The 21969-nt window shown below is 40.3% G+C and overlaps 1 protein-coding gene and 1 pseudogene across 1 annotated transcript in view; both read left to right on the top strand.

The window, feature by feature from the left end:
* Positions 1-21969, top strand: part of ZNF568 (zinc finger protein 568) — a 154372-nt gene that overhangs the window by 109504 nt on the left and 22899 nt on the right. The window contains exon 8 of the mRNA XM_053210209.1: positions 4397-4411. Within this exon, the coding sequence (XP_053066184.1) occupies positions 4397-4411 (15 nt within the window). The remainder of the gene's footprint in view (positions 1-4396; positions 4412-21969) is intronic.
* LOC113595321 (3-oxo-5-alpha-steroid 4-dehydrogenase 1-like) lies at positions 18559-21052 on the top strand (annotated as a pseudogene).

Below are 21969 nucleotides of genomic sequence, written 5' to 3'. Positions count from 1 at the left end.
CCATTTCTTCACTGGATTATTTGTTTTTACGGTGTTGAGTTTGGTAAATTCTTTATAGATTTTTGATACTAACCCTTTATCCAATATGTCATTTGCAAATATCTTCTCCCATTCTGTCAGTTGCCTTTTAGTTTTGTTGATTGTTTCCTTTGCTGGGCAGAAGCTTTTGATTTTTTTTTTTTTTTAATTTTTGATGCTTATTTTTTGGGAGACAGAGTGTGAGCAGGGGAGGGGCAGAGAGAGAGGGAGACACAGAATCTGAAGCAGGCTCCAGGCTCTGAACTGTCAGCATAGACCCTGATGTGGGGCTCGAACTCATGAACCGCGAGTTCATGGCCTGAGCTAAAGTTGGACGCTTAACCAACTGAGCTGCCCAGGCACCCCTGAAACTTTTTACCTTGATGAGATCCCAATACTTAATTTTTGCTTTTTTCTCCTGCCATTGGAGCCATGTCAAGTAAGAAGTTGCTGCAGCCGAGGTCAAAGAGGTTGGTACCTGTTTTCTCCTATAGGATTTTGATGGTTTCCTGTCTCACATTTAGGTCTTCCATCCATTTTGAATTTATTTTTGTGTATGGTGTAAAAAAAAGTGGTCAAGTTTCATTCTTCTGCATGTTGCTGTCCAGTTCTCCGAGCACCATTTGCTAAAGAGACTGTCTTTTTTCCATTGGATACTCTTTCCTGCTTTGTTGAAGATTAGTTGGCCATAAATTTGTGGGTCCATTTCTGGGTTCTCTATTCTATTTCATTGATCTTTGTGTCTGTTTTTGTGCCAATACCATACTCTCTTGATGATTACAGCTTTGTTAATACAGGCTAAAGTCCAGAATTGTGATGCCTCCAGCTTTGGTTTTCTTTTTCAACATTACTTGGGTTATTTGGGGTCTTTCGTGGTTCCATACAAATTTTAGGATTGTTTGTACTAGCTCTGTGAAGAATGCTGGTGCCATTTTTATTGGGATTGCATTGAATGTGTAGATTGCTTTGGGTAGCATTGACATTTTAACAATATTTGTTCTTCTAGTCCATGAGCATTTTCCATTTCTTTGTGACTTCTTCCATTTCTTTCATAAGCTTTCTATAGTTTGTAGCATACAGATCTTTTACCAAAGTTTATTATCTTTTATGGATTAATCTGAAATAAGGCCATTTGTCACTACAAAAAGTGGAAATAGAAGATGACATTTGAGTAGAGAACTGAAGGAGGTGAGGGAATAAGTCATGGGGAAATTTGGATAAAGAACATTTAACTATAGAGAACAGAATCTTTAAAGACCCTTCAGTGAGAGCATGCCTGATATATTCAAGTACTGATAAGGAGTAGGACTTTGGTTAGAGTAAATTAAGAAGAGAGTAGTAATTGATAAAATTTGGAAAGAGATTGAGAGCCAGATTAAGTAGTGCCTTAAAGATGAGTCTAGGAAGGAGTTTAGGTTTTGTTTTGTAATAACTGTAAGACCATTGGAAGGCTTTAAGCAAAAGATTAACACAATCTGACTTAAGTTTTAAAAGAATTGTCTTAAAAATTGTCTTATAGGACCTAATTATAATAAAGGAGCAAGTGTGGAACCAGAGATACAAATCAAGAGGCTTCAGATAAAAGTTACTTAGATCTGTGTGATAGTGGTTGATATATTGAGAAGTAGTAAATTTCTTGAGACATTTTTAAGGTAGAGCTGTAAAGACTTGGCTGATAGGTTTGATGCGGTTCATTAGACAAAGAGAAGAATCAAAGCTATTGCCAAGATCTTTGGCCTGATCAACTTGAAAGATGTAATGTCCATCTGTTGAGACGGAAAATCTGTTGTACCAGCTGTTTTGTGGGTCTAGATGAACAAGGGGATATGCCTAGATTTCCAAGCACAGAATCCTACTAGACAGATATATGGATATGGAATCCAGAAGATAAGGATGACTAGAGATATACTTTCATGAGTTGTTAGGATATTAATTGTACTTAAAGCCAATGGACTGGATGAGAAGAGATCTAAGGACTGACCTCAGGGAGGGGGGTGGTGTGTGTGGCAGAATTCCAGCATTTAGAGATCAGAGAAGCAAAGAGGAAGCAGCATAGGTGACAAGAAAGTAGACCTAGGAAATTAGGAGAAAACCAAAAAAGGGTCATATACTGGAGGCAAAGTGAATAAAAAGTGTTTTAAAAAGGGGGAAGTAATGAACTTTATCAAATTTTGCTAATTGGTCAAATAAAAAGAAGACTGAGAAACTGATCATTCAGTTATTTAGCAGTGTTAAAGTCATTGGTGACCTTGACAAAAGTAGTTTAAGTGGCAGTAAGTAAAATTCTGAGAATGAAGAGAGGAAAATGACTATAGTGATGGGAGATTTTACAATTGTTCTAAGTGACTGATCAAGCAGACAGGTTATTAAGCTTATAGATAATTTGAATAGCACAGTTAATGAATTTTACCTACTGGGACATATCTAGCACATGCAGCTGGCAACTTTCAAAATATACATTCTTTCCAAGCAAACCTGGAGCATTTATCGAAGTTAATAATAAAGTATCAATTTCATTGATGTAGAATTTAAGAAACAAAACAAAGAAAAAAAAACCCCAGACTCTTAAATACAGAGAACAAACTGGTAGTTGCCAGAGGAAAGGGGGAGGGGGGGTGAAATAAAGGGGATTAAGAGTACAGTTATGGCGATGAGCACTGAGTAAGGTATAGAATTGTTGAATCTTATTGCACACTTGAAACTAATGTAACACTGTTAATGAGACTTCAATGAAAAAAAAGCAAGTATCAACCAAATATCAGTAGATGATATCTTAAACTGCACTCATCACATCGCAGTTAAACCACACATCAGTTACAAAATGCATAGGTACTCTCAGTGATCAGAAAACAGGAAAGTTATCAAAGACTACTGGGGTCATTTTAAAAGACACAGGAATCATCTTCAAAGGACTCTTACTGACCAAACATAAGACAGTGTTTTTTAATACTTACTTGTTTTTGAGAGAGGAAGAGACAGAGACAGGGAGAGAGGAAGACAGAGGATCCAATGCAGGCTCGGCACTGTCAGCGCAGAGCCCGATGTGGGACTTGAACCCATGAACCATGAGATCATAACCTGAGCTGAGATCAACCTTAACCAACAGAGCTATCCAGGGCCCCAAAGATAAGACAATTTTAACAAGAAAAAGACTAACAACTACAGATGATTGAAATATAGCAATTTGTGAAAATCCATAAGATCAACTGTCTGCAGGAAAGCAAGATATCAAAACTCATTTTTTGGGGGGGCACGTGGGTGACACAGTTGGTTGAGCATTGACTTCAGCTTGGGTCATGATCTCACCATTTTTTAATTCAAGCCCCACATCAGGCTCACTTGTCAATGCGGAGCCCACTTCAGATCCTATGTCTGCCTCTCGCTGACCCTCCCCTGCTTCTGTGCTCTCTCAAAAAGGAATAAACATTAAAAAAACCTTTATATATAAAACCTTTATAAAAACCTTTATACTATATATATATATAGTACCAACTTCTTATATGAAAAGCATGATAATTAGGGGCGCCTGGGTTGCTCAGTTGGTGGAGCATCTGACTCTTGATTTTGGCTCAGGTCATGATCCCAGGGTCATGAGATCTAGCCCCATATTCTCTCTTTCTCTCCCTCTGCCCCTTTCCCCTGCTTGTACTCTCTCTTAAAAAAATAAAAATAGAGGAGAGGGAAGATGGCGGCGTAGGAGGACGCTGGGCTCACCGCGCGTCCTGCTGATCACTTAGATTCCACCTACACCTGCCTAAATAACCCAGAAAACCGCCAGAGGATTAGCAGAACGGAGTCTCCGGAGCCAAGCGCAGACGAGAGGCCCACGGAAGAGGGTAGGAAGGGCGGCGAGGCCGTGCGCGCTCCACGGACTGGCGGGAGGGAGCCGGGGCGGAGGGGCGGCTCGCCGGCCAAGCAGAGCCCCCGAGTCTGGCTGGCAAAAGTGGAGGGGCCTGACGGACTGTGTTCCGACAGCAAGCGCGACTTAGCGTCTGGGAGGTCATAAGTTAACAGCTCTGCTCGGAAAGCGGGAAGGCTGGAAGACAAAGGGAGGGAGAGCTGCTGAGCCCCCAGACGACAGAGCTCAGTTTGGTGGGGCACAAAGGCGCTCGCCAGCGCCATCTCCCCTGCCCATCCCCCAGCCAAAATCCCAAAGGGAACCAGTTCCTGCCAGGGAACTTGCTCGCTCAGCGCAAACACCCAACTCTGTGCTTCTGCGGGGCCAAACCTCCGGCAGCGGATCTGACTCCCTCCCGCTGCCACAGGGCCCCTCCTGAAGTGGATCACCTAAGGAGAAGCGAGCTAAGCCTGCCCCTCCTGCCCCCGTGCACCTTGCCTACCCACCCCAGCTAATACGCCAGATCCCCAGCATCACAAGCCTGGCAGTGTGCAAGTAGCCCAGACGGGCCACGCCACCCCACAGTGAATCCCACCCCTAGGAGAGGGGAAGAGAAGGCACACACCAGTCTGACTGTGGCCCCAGCGGTGGGCTGGGGGCAGACATCAGGGTGGACTGTGGCCCCGCCCACCAACTCCAGTTATACACCACAGCACAGGGGAAGTGCCCTGCAGGTCCTCACCACTCCAGGGACTATCCACAATGACCAAGCGGAAGAATTCCCCTCAGAAGAATCTCCAGGAAATAACAACAGCTAATGAACTGATCAAAAAGGATTTAAATAATATAACAGAAAGTGAATTTAGGATAATAGTCATAAAATTAATCGCTGGGCTTGAAAACAGTATAGAGGACAGCAGAGAATCTCTTGCTACAGAGATCAAGGGACTAAGGAACAGTCACGAGGAGCTGAAAAGCGCTTTAAACGAAATGCAAAACAAAATGGAAACGACGACAGCTCGGATTGAAGAGGCAGAGGAGAGAATAGGTGAACTAGAAGATAAAGTTATGGAAAAAGAGGAAGCTGAGAGAAAGAGAGATAAAAAAAATCCAGGAGTATGAGGGGAAAATTAGAGAACTAAGTGATACACTAAAAAGAAATAATATACGCATAATTGGTATCCCAGAGGAGGAAGAGAGAGGGAAAGGTGCTGAAGGGGTACTTGAAGAAATTATAGCTGAGAACTTCCCTGAACTGGGGAAGGAAAAAGGCATTGAAATCCAAGAGGCACAGAGAACTCCCTTCAGACGTAACTTGAATCGATCTTCTGCATGACATATCATAGTGAAACTGGCAAAATACAAGGATAAAGAGAAAATTCTGAAAGCAGCAAGGGATAAACGTGCCCTCACATATAAAGGGAGACCTATAAGACTCGTCACTGATCTCTCTTTTGAAACTTGGCAGGCCAGAAAGAATTGGCACGAGATCTTCAGTGTGCTAAACAGAAAAAATATGCAGCCGAGAATCCTTTATCCAGCAAGTCTGTCATTTAGAATAGAAGGAGAGATAAAGGTCTTCCCAAACAAACAAAAACTGAAGGAATTTGTCACCACTAAACCAGCCCTACAAGAGATCCTAAGGGGCATCCTGTGAAACAAAGTACCAGAGACATCACTACAAGCATAAAACATACAGACATCACAATGACTCTAAACCTGTATCTTTCTATAATAACACTGAATGTAAATGGATTAAATGTGCCAACCAAAAGACATAGGGTATCAGAATGGATAAAAAAACAAGACCCATCTATTTGCTGTCTACAAGAGACTCATTTTAGACCTGAGGACACCTTTAGATTGAGAGTGAGGGGATGGAGAACTATTTATCATGCTACTGGAAGCCAAAAGAAAGCTGGAGTAACCATACTTATATCAGACAAACTAGACTTTAAATTAAAGGCTGTAACAAGAGATGAAGAAGGGCATTATATCATAATTACAGGGTCTATCCCTCAGGAAGAGCTAACAATTATAAATGTCTATGCGCCGAATACCGGAGCCCCCAAATACATAAAACAATTACTCATAAACATAAGCAACCTTATTGATAAGAATGTGGTAATTGCAGGAGACTTTAACACCCCACTTACAGAAATTGATAGATCATCTAGACACACGGTCAATAAAGAAACAAGGGCCCTGAATGATACATTGGATCAGATGGACTTGACAAATATATTTAGAACTCTGCATCCCAAAGCAACAGAATATACTTTCTTCTCGAGTGCACATGGAACATTCTCCAAGATAGATCATATACTGGGTCACAATACAGCCCTTCATAAGTTTACAAGAATTGAAATTATACCATGCATACTTTCAGACCACAATGCTATGAAGCTTGAAATCAACGACAGGAAAAAGTCTGGAAAACCTCCAAAGCATGGAGGTTAAAGAACACCCTACTAACGAATGAGTGGGTCAACCAGGCAATTAGAGAAGAAATTAAAAAATATATGGAAACAAACGAAAATGAAAATACAACAATCCAAACGCTTTGGGACGCAGCGAAGGCAGTCCTGAGAGGAAAATACATTGCAATCCAGGCCTATCTCAAGAAACAAGAAAAATCCCAAATACAAAATCTAACAGCACACCTAAAGGAAATAGAAGCAGAACAGCAAAGGCAGCCTAAACCCAGCAGAAGAAGAGAAATAATAAGATCAGAGCAGAAATAAACAATATAAAATCTAAAAAAACTGTAGAGCAGATCAACGAAACCAAGAGTTGGTTTTTTGAAAAAATAAACAAAATTGACAAACCTCTAGCCAGGCTTCTCAAAAAGAAAAGGGAGATGACCCAAATAGATAAAATCATGAATGAAAATGGAATGATTACAACCAATCCCTCAGAGATACAAACAATTATCAGGGAATACTATGAAAAATTATATGCCAACAAATTGGACAACCTGGAAGAAATGGACAAATTCCTAAACACCCACACTCTTCCAAAACTCAATCAGGAGGAAATAGAAAGCTTGAACAGACCCATAACCAGCGAAGAAATTGAATCGGTTATTAAAAATCTCCCAACAAATAAGAGTCCAGGACCAGATGGCTTCCCAGGGGAGTTCTACCAGACGTTTAAAGCAGAGATAATACCTATCCTTCTCAAGCTATTCCAAGAAATAGAAGGGGAAGGAAAACTTCCAGACTCATTCTATGAAGCCAGTATTACTTTGATTCCTAAACCAGACAGAGACCCAGTAAAAAAAGAGAACTACAGGCCAATATCCCTGATGAATATGGATGCAAACATTCTCAATAAGATACTAGCAAATCGAATTAAACGGCATATAAAAAGAATTATTCACCATGACCAAGTGGGATTCATTCCTGGGCTGCAGGTCTGGTTCAACATTCGCAAATCAATCAACGTGATACATCACATTAACAAAAAAAAAGAGAAGAACCATATGATCCTGTCAATCAATTCAGAAAAGGCCTTTGACAAAATCCAGCACCCTTTCTTAATAAAAACCCTTGAGAAAGTCGGGATAGAAGGAACATACTTAAAGATCATAAAAGCCATTTATGAAAAGCCCACAGCTAACATCATCCTCAACGGGGAAAAACTGAGAGCTTTTTCCCTGAGGTCAGGAACACGACAGGGATGCCCACTCTCACTGGTGTTGTTTAACATAGTGCTGGAAGTTCTAGCATCAGCAATCAGACAACACAAGGAAATCAAAGGCATCAAAATTGGCAAAGATGAAGTCAAGCTTTCGCTTTTTCCAGATGACATGGTATTATACATGGAAAATCCGATAGACTGCACCAAAAGTCTGCTAGAACTGATACATGAATTCAGCAAACTTGCAGGATACAAAATCAATGTACAGAAATCAGTCGCATTCTTATACACTAACAATGAAGCAACAGAAAGACAAATAAAGAAACTGATCCCATTCACAATTGCACCAAGAAGCATAAAATACCTAGGAATAAATCTAACCAAAGATGTAAAAGATCTGTATGCTAAAAACTATAGAAAACTTATGAAGGTAATTGAAGAAGATTTAAAGAAATGGAAAGACATTCCCTGCTCACGGATTGGAAGAATAAATATTGTCAAAATGTCAATACTACCCAAAGCTATCTACACATTCAATGCAATCCCAATCAAAATTGCACCAGCATTCTTCTCGAAACTAGAACAAGCAATCCTAAAATTCATATGGAACCACAAAAGGCCCCGAATAGCCAAAGTAATTTTGAAGAAGAAGACCAAAGCAGGAGGCATCACAATCCCAGACTTTAGCCTCTACTACAAAGCTGTCATCATCAAGACAGCATGGTATTGGCACAAAAACAGACACATAGACCAATGGAATAGAATAGAAACCCCAGAACTAGACCCACAAACGTATGGCCAACTCATCTTTGACAAAGCAGCAAAGAACATCCAATGGAAAAAAGACAGTCTCTTTAACAAATGGTGCTGGGAGAACTGGACAGCAACATGCAGAAGGTTGAAACTAGACCACTTTCTCACACCATTCACAAAAATAAACTCAAAATGGATAAAGGACCTGAATGTGAGACAGGAAACCATCAAAACCTTAGAGGAGAAAGCAGGAAAAGACCTCTCTGACCTCAGCCGTAGCAATCTCTTACTCGACACATCCCCAAAGGCAAGGGAATTAAAAGCAAAAGTGAATTACTGGGACCTTATGAAGATAAAAAGCTTCTGCACAGCAAAGGAAACAACCAACAAAACTAAAAGGCAACCCACAGAATGGGAAAAGATATTTGCAAATGACATATCGGACAAAGGGCTAGTATCCAAAATCTATAAAGAGCTCACCAAACTCCACACCCGAAAAACAAATAACCCAGTGAAGAAATGGGCAGAAAACATGAATAGACAGTTCTCTAAAGAAGACATCCGGATGGCCAACAGGCACATGAAAAGATGTTCAACGTCGCTCCTTATCAGGGAAATACAAATCAAAACCACACTCAGATATCACCTCACGCCAGTCAGAGTGGCCAAAATGAACAAATCAGGAGACTATAGATGCTGGAGAGGATGTGGAGAAACGGAACCCTCTTGCGCACTGTTGTGGGAAATGCAATTGGTCAGCCGCCCTGGAAAGCAGTGTGGAGGTTCCTCAGAAAATTAAAAATAGACCTACCTATACCCGCAATTGCACTGCTAGGAATTATCCAAGGATACAGGAGTACTGATGCCTAGGGGCTCTTGTACCCCAATGTTTATAGCACACGTCACAATAGCCAAATTATGGACAGAGACCTAAATGTCCATCAACTGATGAATGGATAAAGGAAATTGTGGTTATATACACTATGGAATACTACGTGGCAATGAGAAAAAATGAAATATGCTTTTTGTAGCAACGTGATGGAACTGGAGAGTGGGATGCTAAGTGAAATAAGCCATACAGGAAAGACAGATACCATATGTTTTTCACTCTATGTGGATCCTGAGAAACTTTACAGAAACCCATGGGGAAGGGGAAGGAAAAAAAAAAAAAAAGAGTTAGAGTGGGAGAGAGCCAAAGCATAGAGACTCTTAAAAACTGAGAACAAACTGAGGGGTTTGATGGGGTGGAGGGAGGGGGTGGTGTTGAGGGTTTGAGGAGGGCACCTTTGGGATGAGCATTGGTGTTGTATGGAAACCAATTTGACAATAAATTTCATATATTAAAAATAAATAAATAAAAAAAATAAAAATAAATAAAAATAAAAAACAATTAAAGAGAATTAAAATTTTATTTTGCTTTCTCCATATGAATTGTATTTCATAGTACCAAATAGTCCTAGTAAAGGTATAAAATAGCTAAATAATTTATAAAGAAAAGTTCTATACAGAATAGTTCTAGTTAACAATTGTAAGAAGAATGCTAGAATTAGAAAAATCAACATTTTACAACCTCAATGAAGTAACTGATTCAAGCGGTAAGTATCAATGAATACTAAAACCCTAAATAAAGGGTGATTGAGAAATGGGTAGTTTTAGGATACCAACGTGTCACCCTATATAAAATACAACTTTATTTTTTTTAAGGTATTAGAATATCACCCTGATGATTTTTTTAATCTTTATTTATTTTGAGAGAAAGAGCATGAGCAGGGGAGGAGCAGAGAGAGAGGGAGACAGAGAATTACAAGCAGGCTCCATGCTGTCAGTGCAGAGCTTGACGTGGGGCTTGATTCCACAAACCATGAGATCATGAACTGAGCTGAAATCAAGAGCTGGCCGCTAAACCGACTGAGCCACCCAGGCACCCCTAAAATATAACTTTAAAGTGGAAAGATCAGGGGCGCCTGGGTGGGTCAGTTGGTTAGGCATCAGACTTCAGCTTAGGTCATGATCCCCCCAGTTGTGGGTTGGAGCCCAACACTGGGCTCTGTGCTGACAGCTCAGAGCCTGGAGCCTGCTTTGGATTCTCTGTCTCTGTCTCTCCCTACCCCTGCCCCAGTCGCACTGTGTGTGTATCTCTCAAAAATAAATAAACATTAAAAAGTTTTTTAATTTTAAGTGGAAAGATCAGTTTCATCACTGGTCAATCTCAGCCTCAAAGTAGGACAACTAAATATTATGTGCTAATTGATGTTATACAGCATAAAGACAGAGCCAATAATTTTTAAAATCTAATCAAATGTTTAATTTCATTTACTAACAATACCCATAAAATGTAGAGAAAAAGATCAGTAATGTGAAACAGAAGCAATCGGGCAAGTTGCATTTTCTTCAGGACAACTAACCTGTTTAATTAAAGCAATGGCGTGAAAACAAAGGAATATTCTAGATTAAGAGAGACTTCAGAGACAACAGTCAATGCATGGACCCTCTTTGGATTCTTTTCTGATGAAAACAATGGCAAAAAAGATATCTGGGAGTGTAGTTGTAACACTGCATTTTTCAGATAACTAATGATGTGGAATATCTTTTTGTATATTATAGGCCATTTAGGTATCTTCATTTGTGAAGTGCCTATTGTATATTGTCCACATATTTACTGGCTTGTATGTCTTTATTAATTTGTGGATATATGTTCTGGATATATATTCTTTGCCAGAGATATGAATTATTTCTCCCACTAGCTTGACTTTTTACTTTTTTAAAGGTATCGCTTAATGAATAGAATTTCTTAAATCTTAGGGACATCTAATTTATCAGTGTTTTTTTCTTTTATGGTCAGTGTTTCTTGTATCAATTTTAAAAATCCTTGCCATACCACGGAGCACCTGGGTGGCTCAGTTGGTTGAGCATCCAACTTTGGCTCAGGTCATGATCTTGTGGTCTGTGAGTTCCAGCCCCACATGAGCTGTCAGCACAGAGCCTGGGCCCTGCTTCAGATTCTGTGTCTCCCTGTCTCTCTGCCCCTCTCCCCCCACTCTCTGTGTCTCTCTCAAAAATAAATAAACATTAAATTTAAAAAAAATCCTTGCCGTACCAATATCATAAAGACATTTCCCTATGTTTTCTTCCAGAAACTTTGTTTTACCTTGTACATATAGGTCTGCTATTGGTTTTGAATTATTATGTATAATTTGAACTAAGGATCAAGGTTCATTTTTTTCTTCACATAGATATCCAGTTGACTTAGCACTATGCAATGAAAAGACCATTATTTAACTATTGAAATTCAGTGGCTTCTTTGTCATAAACCTGGTGTCTAAAAATGTTCAGTCTATTTTCGGACTTTCTATTCTGTCCTATTATCTACTTACTTATCTTTGCACCAAACTACAGATTTGTTTACTGTGACTTTATATTATTTATTTATTTTCTTATTAAAAAAATTTTTTTTAATGTTTGAGAGAGAGAGAGACAGAGTGAGGAGGGGAGGGGCAGAGAAAGACATAGAGTCTGAAGCAAGCACCAGACTCTAAGCTGTCAGTACAGGGCCTGATGCAGGGCTTGAACTTCAGGAAACTGTGAGATCATGACCTGAGCCGAAGTTGGACACTTAACTGACTGAGCAACCCAGACTTCCCCAACTGTGACTTTAACACAAGTCTTGATATCTGGAAATGTAAATCCTTCAGCTTCTTCACATTTCCTTAGTGATACAGATCCTTTGCATTTCTGCATATATTTTGGAATTGGCCTGACATTTTCCACAAAAAATTGTGCTGAAATTTTGGGGGGGATTACATTTAATTTATTTATTAATTTACATGAAAATTGAACAATCTTAGAATCTTAGAATCTGAATCTTAGAATCCATGAATATGGTAAATCTTAGGATCCATCAATATGGTAAATCTAGGTCGCCATTCATTCCAGTACACTTGGAGACAACAGACCAGTGAGGAAAGAAGGAACAGTTTAATCGGGAGCTGGAAAATTTGTTTTTTTTATTTGGCAAAAAGATGAGATCTAACCTTCAACAATACTCAAAGATAAAGCCATATAGATGAAGGATTTTAATGTTAAAACTTAAAACACTGGTAAAAAAATATATATATATAGTTGAATACCTTTTAGACATCGAGGTAAGAAAATATTTCTTAAAATAAAACACAAATTGTTGATTAAAAATGAAACAATTTATATATTTGGCCATTGTAAGTGTTCAGTCACCATCAAATGAAATTTTAAAACAAAAAAAAGTTATAAATTAGGAAAAGACATATGCCATACACATAACTAATAAAGAATTGATATCAAGAATATATATACTTTGGGGGATCCTGGGTGGCTCAGTCAGTTGGGTGTCCGACTTTGGCTCAGGTCATGATCTCATGGTTTGTGACTTCAGGCCCTGCATCTGGCTCTGTGCTGATGGCGTGGAGCCTGAAGCCTGCTTCGGATTCTGTATTTCCTTCTCTCTCTGCCCCTTTCCTATTTGCACTCTCTTTCTCTCTCAAAAAATAAACATTAAAAATTAAAAAAAAGAATATATATATTTCAAACATTTCTAAAATCAGTAAGAAAAGCAAGGAGACACTGAGTGGCTCAGTCAGTTGAGCATCTGACTCTTGATTTTGGCTGAGGTCATGATGTCATGGTTCATGGGATCAAGTCCCTCGTCGGACTCTGTACTGATAGCACAGAGCCTGCTTGGGGTTTTCTCTCTCCCTCTCTTTCTGCCCCTTCCCCATTCACATGCACTCTCTTTCAAAATAAATACATAAACTTTAAAAAATATATAAATAAAAATAAAATCAGTAAGAAAAGTAAAACAACCCAATAGGAATATTGACAGGAAACATAAACAAGCATTTCAAAAAAGAAAGTATGAGATCAATAAATATATGAAGAGAGATTCAATGTAATTAAGGATAGGAGAAATGCAAGTTCAAAAGCACAACAAAATATCATTTTACATCCTCCCGATTAGGAAATTTAGAGTCTAACAATAATGTATCAGTCAAGGCCTTTCAAGAAATAGATATCACTCAAACTGGGTAAGTTGAGTAGCGATTATTAAAGGAACTATTTATAAAAATGTGGACAGTAATAGAGAAACCACAATATCCTGAGACAGAGATCCATTATTACCCTAAGCGTGAGAGGAGTCAGGGGAAGAGACTACCAGAACCCCAAAATAGAGAGGGCTATGTGGAAGGGATGCTTGTCAGGAGCTGAGACACTTAGCTGAGGGACATAGTCAATACCACACTTCTACAAGGACAAAAAGGAGGTGGGGAGATAAATGCCTCATTCACTCTCCTCTCTCTCTTTCTCTCTCTGATCTCCTGGTAGGCAGATGGATGCAACTAGAAACTACAAAAAACAAGGTACAAATTAGGAAAGTATATTTGTTATATACATACCTGACATTGATGAAATCCATACAAGTCAGCCTCTGGGGCATAGAGTAGGGTGAAAAGGATACAGAATTGATGGGGAGGGGCAAATAGAAGCTATTCAATACAAATACCAAGTGTTGGAGAGGATGCGTGTTCCCCAGTTCAGTTGTTAATTACTTGTAGGAACTTAAATGAGTAGGCCATCTTGTAAAATATTTCGTTTTATCTTCTGTGGTTAAACATTTACATGCCCAGGAACTCCATTCCTAGGAATACACCCAAGATAAGCTCTTACACATGAACACCAGGAGACATATACAAGAATGTACATTGTTGCACTGCTCTCAACAGCCAAAACACAGAAATAACCCAGATGTCCATCAACTGGAGAAAGTGCTTTGTTCTCACAATGGAATTAATTATATAGCAGTCAAAATGAATGGCAACGTCACACAACAGTACAGAAAATCTTATGATAATGTTAGAAAAGATTCCAAAGATTACATATAATTAACCTTTTTATAAAGTAAAAAATAATTTGATAAAAATATACTTTTTAGCAAAACATATAAATGCAGTAAAACTACATAGAAGCAAAGCAAGGGACTAATGAACACAGGATTCAGGATATTTGCTCCATTTGGAGAGGAAGGGGTAAGGGTGAGGTTATATATAATAACATATAGGTTATTATCAAAGTTAAAGATAATATGCTGGGTGGTGGGTTCATGAGTACTATAACATTATTTAAAATAAATAACTTTGTTGATCAGTTTAGGACAAATTATGATGTTATGACAAATGACTCCAAAAGCCTAGGGACTTACAACAACAAGGAATTATTTCTCATATCCATGTCCATTGTAAGTTGGCAGCTGTTCTGTTCCATACCACCTTTATTCCAGGACCTAGGTTGAAGAAGCAGCACTTACACAGAACATAAAAGTCTTGTGGCAGAGGGAAAAAAGAGATGGTGAAACCATTCAACAGCTCTTAAAGCTTCTGCTTTGAACTGGCTATGTCACTTTTATACATTGCCATGCCTGATATCAATGGATAGGAAATATAATCTTGATATTATTTTATAATATCAAAATCTAGTACACTAACCAGCTAAGTAACCTAATGTAGGAGTGCTGTTATTTATATCACTTATATGCACCTGAGGGGCACCTGGCTGGCTCAGTCAGTGGAGTATCCAACTCCTGATCTTGGCTTTGTGAGTTCAAGCCCCACGTTGAGTGCAGAGATTACTTAAAATAAAATCTTTAAAAAAAAAAAAAAGCCAAAACCCTATGTGCACCTGAGGTAAAAGAATCAAACAAAACCCAGCAAAACCAAAGATAAAGTTAGGAGGCATGGATCAGGTACCTATATTTCTTTTCAATAGAATTGCATTACATATAATTCTCAAGTCCAAATGATGTCCTAAAACTTGACTTAATGATCTCAAAAAGAAGCAGCTCTGAAAAAAAAAAACAAGCATAATCACATACTTCCTAAGCCTATGATTAAGATATAATATCTGTAAAGTCAGAAGTTTCAGATGAAATTCTGATGCAAGAGTACTGTTAGTTGTCCTATGATTTTCAAAGGATAAATTGGAAGTCTCCATTTCTATATGGACTATACCCCAAGAATTACTAGGAAGGGTTTGCAGGGTTTTGCTAAAGTAAGAAGAATGGGTACATGCTTTATTTAATCATGTTATATCAAACTTTCCCTTTGCATTGATGTATTGGGTCTCAAAGCTTGCCTAAAAGCAATCTAGATTTTGGTTAGCTTGTGAGAAAATTTGATTATTTTGAGGCCTGTAGACCAGGGGAAATGGGCCAGATCTCTAATCAGAAAGAATCCCATGTCTTTCCTAAAAATTGCCACTGGGCCTAGTGAAAAGTCCTTTCACGAGGAGTTAAATGAGGACTGAGTATGCTGAAACACGTTAAAATGTGGAGGGCAGAGGCCAAGATCCTTGGTGTAGAAGACTATTTCCAGTTCAGAAGTGTGAGAATGAAGAAGACAAAACAGAAGGAAGAGAGGAAATGAAGGAAGGGGCAATGCTATTTTAAGACCAAAATAAACTTTCAGGACTTATGAAGCCTTCAGCACACTTAAAATCAAATGCAATAAAAAGCACAGCCTACATCAAAATTATTTTTATATATCTACATAAAACACTATTGAGAATTAAACTGGCCAAATTGAATTTTAGAGACACTGGATTATAAATGTTAATTTTCCTATTGTAGTTCTCATATCTTAAAGCCTATACGTAGGTCTGAAATATTTGTAGGCCCTTGATTAGTCCACAGGTGTCAGGCTGTTTGCCCATCATTACTTTTTCCCTTTTCTCTACCCTGACTCATGTCTCTAAAACTTCCCCACCCATTTATTTAATGACTGAAGGGTTTTTTCTTTCTCTTTTTTATTTTTATTTATTTTTAATTTATTTTAATGTTTATTCATTTTTGAGAGAGACAGAGTGTGAGTGGGGGAGGGGCAGAGAGAGAGGAAGACACAGAACCTGAAGCAGGCTCCAGGCTCTGAGCTGTCAACGCAGAGCCCGACATGGGGCTCGAACCCACAAACTGTGAGATCATGACCTGAGCTGAAGTTGGACACTTAACCGACTGAGCCACCCAGGCGCCTCTCTTTCCCTTTTTAAATATTAGAGTATAATTTACATATGGTAAAATATAAAAATCTTAAGTATACATCATATGGATATAATTGTGTATTTACTATCCAGATCAAGAAATAGAATATTTCCATCCCCTCAGAAAGTTCCCAGGGATTCTTCCCAGACAATAACCATCCTCTTCTGAGATAATCATTCTTCTGACTTCCATTTCCATAGATTAGTTTTGCTTATTTCAAAACTTTATATAAGTGGAATTAGACATTGTCTTTGGTATCTGGCTTCATTTGCTTAGATACTTAACAGACTTAACTGCTTAACCAACTGTGTGATCAATCCATCCATGAATCTGTGAATTCATGGATAAATCCATCCATGACTCCATCCATGTGGCAGCAGTTTCTTTTTATTGCTGAGTAAGCATACCACAATTTGTTTATCCAATCACCTGTTGATGAATAATTGGGTTGTTTCAGGTTTGGGACTATTACAAATAAAGCTGCCATGAACATTTGTATACAAGTCTTTGTATAGATCTACGTTTTCATTTGTCTTGGATACATACCTAGCAGTGGATTGGGTGGATCCTATAGAATGTATATGTTTATGAAAGTTCTTAATTTTTGACACTGTTAATTCAGTGTCAGTAGTTTCATTTTTCTTAGCTTGGCAAGCCATGGAAAGTTAGCCACTGATGTATACCGATAACTTTGTATACCAACAAATACAGATTCACATCAGCTGCACTGGCAGCTGCTTGGGTCAGAGTGCCATCATCAAAGCCAAGGCAAAGCTTCAGCAGCTGTGTCTGGAGCATAACTAATGACTGTTTTAGTGTTCCCAAATAACCAGCTGCTATATCTCCTCTAACTAAATTTAACAACTGAAAGCATCATGAGCAACCATTTTATGTAATGCTCCCAATATAGTCTCTGTTAAATGAGCTTGGTAGAGAGCTATGCTATGACTGGTGCCCACTCCAAAGTTGTTTCTTACCATTGATGATCCCTCTGCATGTATTAGAGAGGCTTAAGTAACATACAAATTTGTGGTATTAGCCTCAACCATTGTGAAATTTTACTTTCTTGTTGCATGTTGGATAATAACTTTCTAAGATGTGGTGGTCTAATGTGCAAGTGTGATCTCTGCTATGTCTGGGAGTTGCTTGAAGGGACAAATATTGAGAAGGTAGAAAGTAAACCGTAAGTGTTATCTAAAATGTGGGGCACTGGAACTGATCTGATCTTTATATTTAATTTTTTTTAACATTTATTTATTTTTCAAAAGATAGAACATGAGCAGGGGAGGGGCAGAGAGAGAGGGAGTCACAGAATCTGAGGCAGGCTCCAGCCTCTGAGCTGTCAGCACTGAGCCTTACATGGGACTTGAATTCACAAACTGCAAGATCATGACCTGAGCTGAACTCCAGTGCTTAACCCACTGAGCCACACAGGCACCCTGGAACTGATCTGATCATTAAATCAAAATGATAAAGTGAAGGTAGTTACAAATGATAGATGAGTTTGCAGCCAGTAAGGCATGTCCCACAGGATGACTAATGCCCTCATGTTAGAGGTGGAAGAGGGGCACCTCTGAATAAAAGATATTATCTTTTGCAGTTTCTTAGACACTGGTCTGATCTTTACTATATGGCCAAGATGGGACAAACAAGTGCTACAGGAGGGAGATTACAGCCAGCCTCGAAATTTTTAAAAATGATTTATTTTGAGAGCCTGAGCGGGGTGGAGGGGGGGGGGCAGAGGATCCAAAGCAGGGTCCATGCTGACAGCAGTGAGCCTGATGTGGGGCTTGAACTCACAAACTGTGAGACATGACCTGAGCCCAAGTCGGATGTTCAACCCACTGAGCCACCCAGGTGCCCCAGCCTTGAAATTTTCATTAAGGATGTAAATACGATCTTATTTTCTTGGGAGTCTTTGGTCATATTAATTACAATACAGAAAGCCACATAGCTATTTCTTCAAAGACCAGGTAAATATCCCATCACATCATTTGTTTTTTAGAGTAGTATTTCTCAAATTGTGGTTAAATACAAAGGTTTTTTTTTCTTTCTTTCTTTCTTTTTTAAAATCTGCAATCTGGACTGCCCTCCGGACCGCAAGGGCCAGAGGTGGGGCTCGATGCCTGGCGTCTGCTGCCTGCACTGGCCTCAGGTAACCGCAGCCCCCACCCCCGGCCCCTCGCCCCGCTCTATAAGTGGCCCGCCCCGGACACTGGGCCATGGGGCGCGCCCGCTGTCCCCCGCGATGGAGCCGGCCGAGGGGTGCCACCTGGACGCGTTCGCTTACCTGGAGTGCGCGCTGGGCTTGCTGGGCTCGGTGCAGCTGATGCGCTGGGCGTACGAGCGCTGTGCGTCCCCGCGCCCCACGTACCAGCTGCCGCAGCGCCTGCGCCACGCGCCCAACCGCATCCTCCTGGCCACCTTACTCATCCACTACGCGCAACGGTGCTTGTTTTTTCCCGTTTCTGATCCGAGGAGAAAAGCCGATGCTCCTATACGCATGTACGTTGGCGTTCGTGTTGTGTATCTGTAACGGCTATTTGCAAAGCAGATACTTGAGTCAGTATGCGGTGTATGCTGATGACTGGGTCACTGATCCCCGATTTCTAGTAGGTTTCTGCTTGTGGTTAATAGGCATGCTGATAAACATCCATTCAGACCATATCCTGAGGAATCTCCGGAAACCAGGGGAGACAATATAAAATACCAAGGGGAGGCACTCTCTTTACCTTTTTACTCTCCCGAGCACAGCAGTATCACCAGTGGTTCCTTGAGAAATTTGAAGATTATCCAAAATTCAGGAAAATTATAATCCCGTTTTTATTGTAAGTTTATTGTCAGTGGGATGGTCTTTGACTTGAAGCATTTTAGTGATGTGTCTCTAGGGACTACATAAATGAATTACTCTTCTGTCATTTTCCTGCTACTTCATCTTTTTCAAGATTTGCTCTAGGAGTGTTTTCCTGATAAATATGTAAGCTGCCTAATACCAAGCTAATAACGGGCTGCACACCGGGTCGAGAATCTGCAACTCTGGGTCATTACAGGTGACCATTTCTCTGATTTTGGAGTCTCCTCTTTTGGCTGTGTACAGCTAAGTGTGCACAAGATCAGGATTACAAGCCATTTCTGATGGCCTCTGTGGACTGAAACGTGTCACCACCCCTTGTACTACCCATTCCAACCATCATTTCAAGGCCAAAGGTGATGTTGCCCCCTCCCCTGATAAAGGCAGGGCTGTCTCCGTTGTCCCTCTCACTCCACTGGGTCAATGAGGCCAGGGGCACCTGCAGGGTCGTCACAGCCCCAGGGAAATGCCCAGGCTCTCACTGTGGGTGCTGTGCAGCGGAGAACTTGGGGGCAGAGAAAGGAGACACAAGGGGCCCAGCTGAGGCCCAGACAAGAGGCCTCTGGCACCTGTGGCAGCCTGGCTCCCCAGGTGACTCCACTCAGAGCAGGGTTCTGGGTGCCTTCACGTAAGGGGTAAGGTGCTCTGTCCTCCACTGAGAGGACTTCTTGGAGGCCCTGGTGGGAGCAGGGAGCCCCTTATGCTGATCACCACAAGGCATCAGTAGTCTGTGGTTAAGATGATTTTTCTTCCTTCCAGGTAGAACTAGCAAGTTGTAAGGCACTTTTTTCTCAGTACCCTCAGTATTCCAAAACAATATCTGGAAACAGAATGTCTTACTCTAGATGCACTTGAGAGGTCCACGGAGATAAATCACAGGAATAAAATTCACCATGTATTGCCAGATATGTAAAAGAAATCTCCAACTAGAAGGCTGTTAAATCTCTGGGCTGCTCTGTGAAGCTCTGATGGGACACGTGGTGGAGGTCCCCTTCTGGGCAGGGACAGCACTGCCTCGGTGGCCACCACAACTGCAGAGCCAGAAACTGCAGGAGCAGGGGAAGAAAGGAGGAGACTGTTCACTCTCATCTGCTGACCTGTAGGTCCAGAGCACGAGCAGCCCCTGGCTCCCTGTGGGCTCTGCGCAGCCCCTTCCTGGCTGACCTTCCTAGCCACGGTGTCCCTCTCTCACGCGGTTTTATGTAGAAGCCATGTGCTCATTGTTAGTGATTTGTAGAGTCTCGTTTGGTTTCAGAATTGCACAGCAAATGCTCCCGATGCAGCTATGCTTCATTTTAACTGGGAACAGAACGTTTTTGAAAAGAAATTTTGTTATTCAATGAACTTCATTCCTTTTTCTGACCCTTTTCCAATTACTTGAAAACACGAAGCAATAAATATTTTGGATCTCGGGAAAACTCAAAAGTCTGAACAAGTCACGATGGATTTGGGCTGCTGTGTTCTGGAAAGAGCACCCAGCTGGGAAAAGGATGCCAGTCTGAGAGCTGGAGAAGCTCACTGTGATTTTTACTCCTTTATATGAACCGCCTGCACGAAGGAACGCTTGGGTTAACTCAGGCTTTGATGTGTGGTTACTGCTTTCACCCACCCACACTGGGTGGACGGTTAATAGGAACAAATCCTCTTCTATCTTGTCTCCCTGCCCTCCCTCCATTTCCTAAAAACTGTCACTTAGCAAATTGTCATCAATTACTGTGTGAATCCTAATAAGGAGATTAATAAATTTACTTCAATCCAAAAAATAAAATAAAATCTGCAATCTGTTATGAACCCAGACTTTTGGAAAATATAATAAATATAAATTGCTTGAAAAAAGGAAAAAAGATATACAAAACACAAGCTCCAAGATATCAGCCTTTTATTTGGAATTTTTGCATCTATGATCACAAATGTTAAAATAATTAAACAAGGATGCCATTAGACTGAGATAGTTCTAATGCCTTGGTAGCTTACCAAAGCAAATCAAAACCTAACCCAAAATGCACCCCTATCAGAGAAAATAAAATTTAAGAACAACCTATAACAAACAGCCAAGTTAGTTTTACCAAACAAGGCAACTGCTTATGCTATATCTAACCAGATAATTTCCTTGCTGTGTTTCAGTGTTTTCTCTTTTTTCTTTTCTTTTTTTTTAATGTTTATTTAATTTTGAGAGAGAGAGACAGAGCATGAGTGGGGAAGCAGCAGAGAGAGAGGGAGACATAGAATCTGAAGCAGGCTCCAGGCTCTGAGCTGTTAGCACAGAGCCCGATTCAGGGTTTGAACCCATGAACTGTGAGATCATGACCTGAGCTGAAGTTGGACGTTTAACCAACTGAGCCACCCAGGCGCTCCTCAGTGCCTTTTCTATAAAAAGACCTCTCCAGGGGCACCTGGGTGGCTCAGTTGGTTGAGCGTCCGACATCGGCTCAGGTCATGATCTCACGGTCTGTGAGTTCAAGCCCCGCGTAGGGCTCTGTGCTGACAGCTCAGAGCCTGGAGCCCATTTCAGATTCTGTGTCTCCCTCTCTCTGACCCTCCCCCGTTCATGCTCTGTCTCTCTCTGTCTCAAAAATAAATAAAACATTAAAAAAAAATTAAAAAAAAAAAGACCTCTCCACTAGCTCCTGTTGGTAGAGTACTCCTAACACTTTCAGTCTGATGCTGCCTAATGGAAACTCACGTACACTCAAACTCTTGAAAATTTAGTGCCTCAGTTTATCTTTTAACCCAAGTGAAACTAATCAATACTTTTCTTTTGGCCTGTCTAATTAGAGAGTATTCTCTAAAACTAGAGAGTATTCCATC

This window comes from Acinonyx jubatus, chromosome E2 (assembly GCF_027475565.1).
Source record: "Acinonyx jubatus isolate Ajub_Pintada_27869175 chromosome E2, VMU_Ajub_asm_v1.0, whole genome shotgun sequence".
Taxonomy (NCBI): Eukaryota; Metazoa; Chordata; class Mammalia; order Carnivora; family Felidae; genus Acinonyx; species Acinonyx jubatus.
The sequence above is the reverse complement of the archived record's forward strand: the minus strand, read 5'-3'. Positions and strand labels throughout refer to the sequence as shown.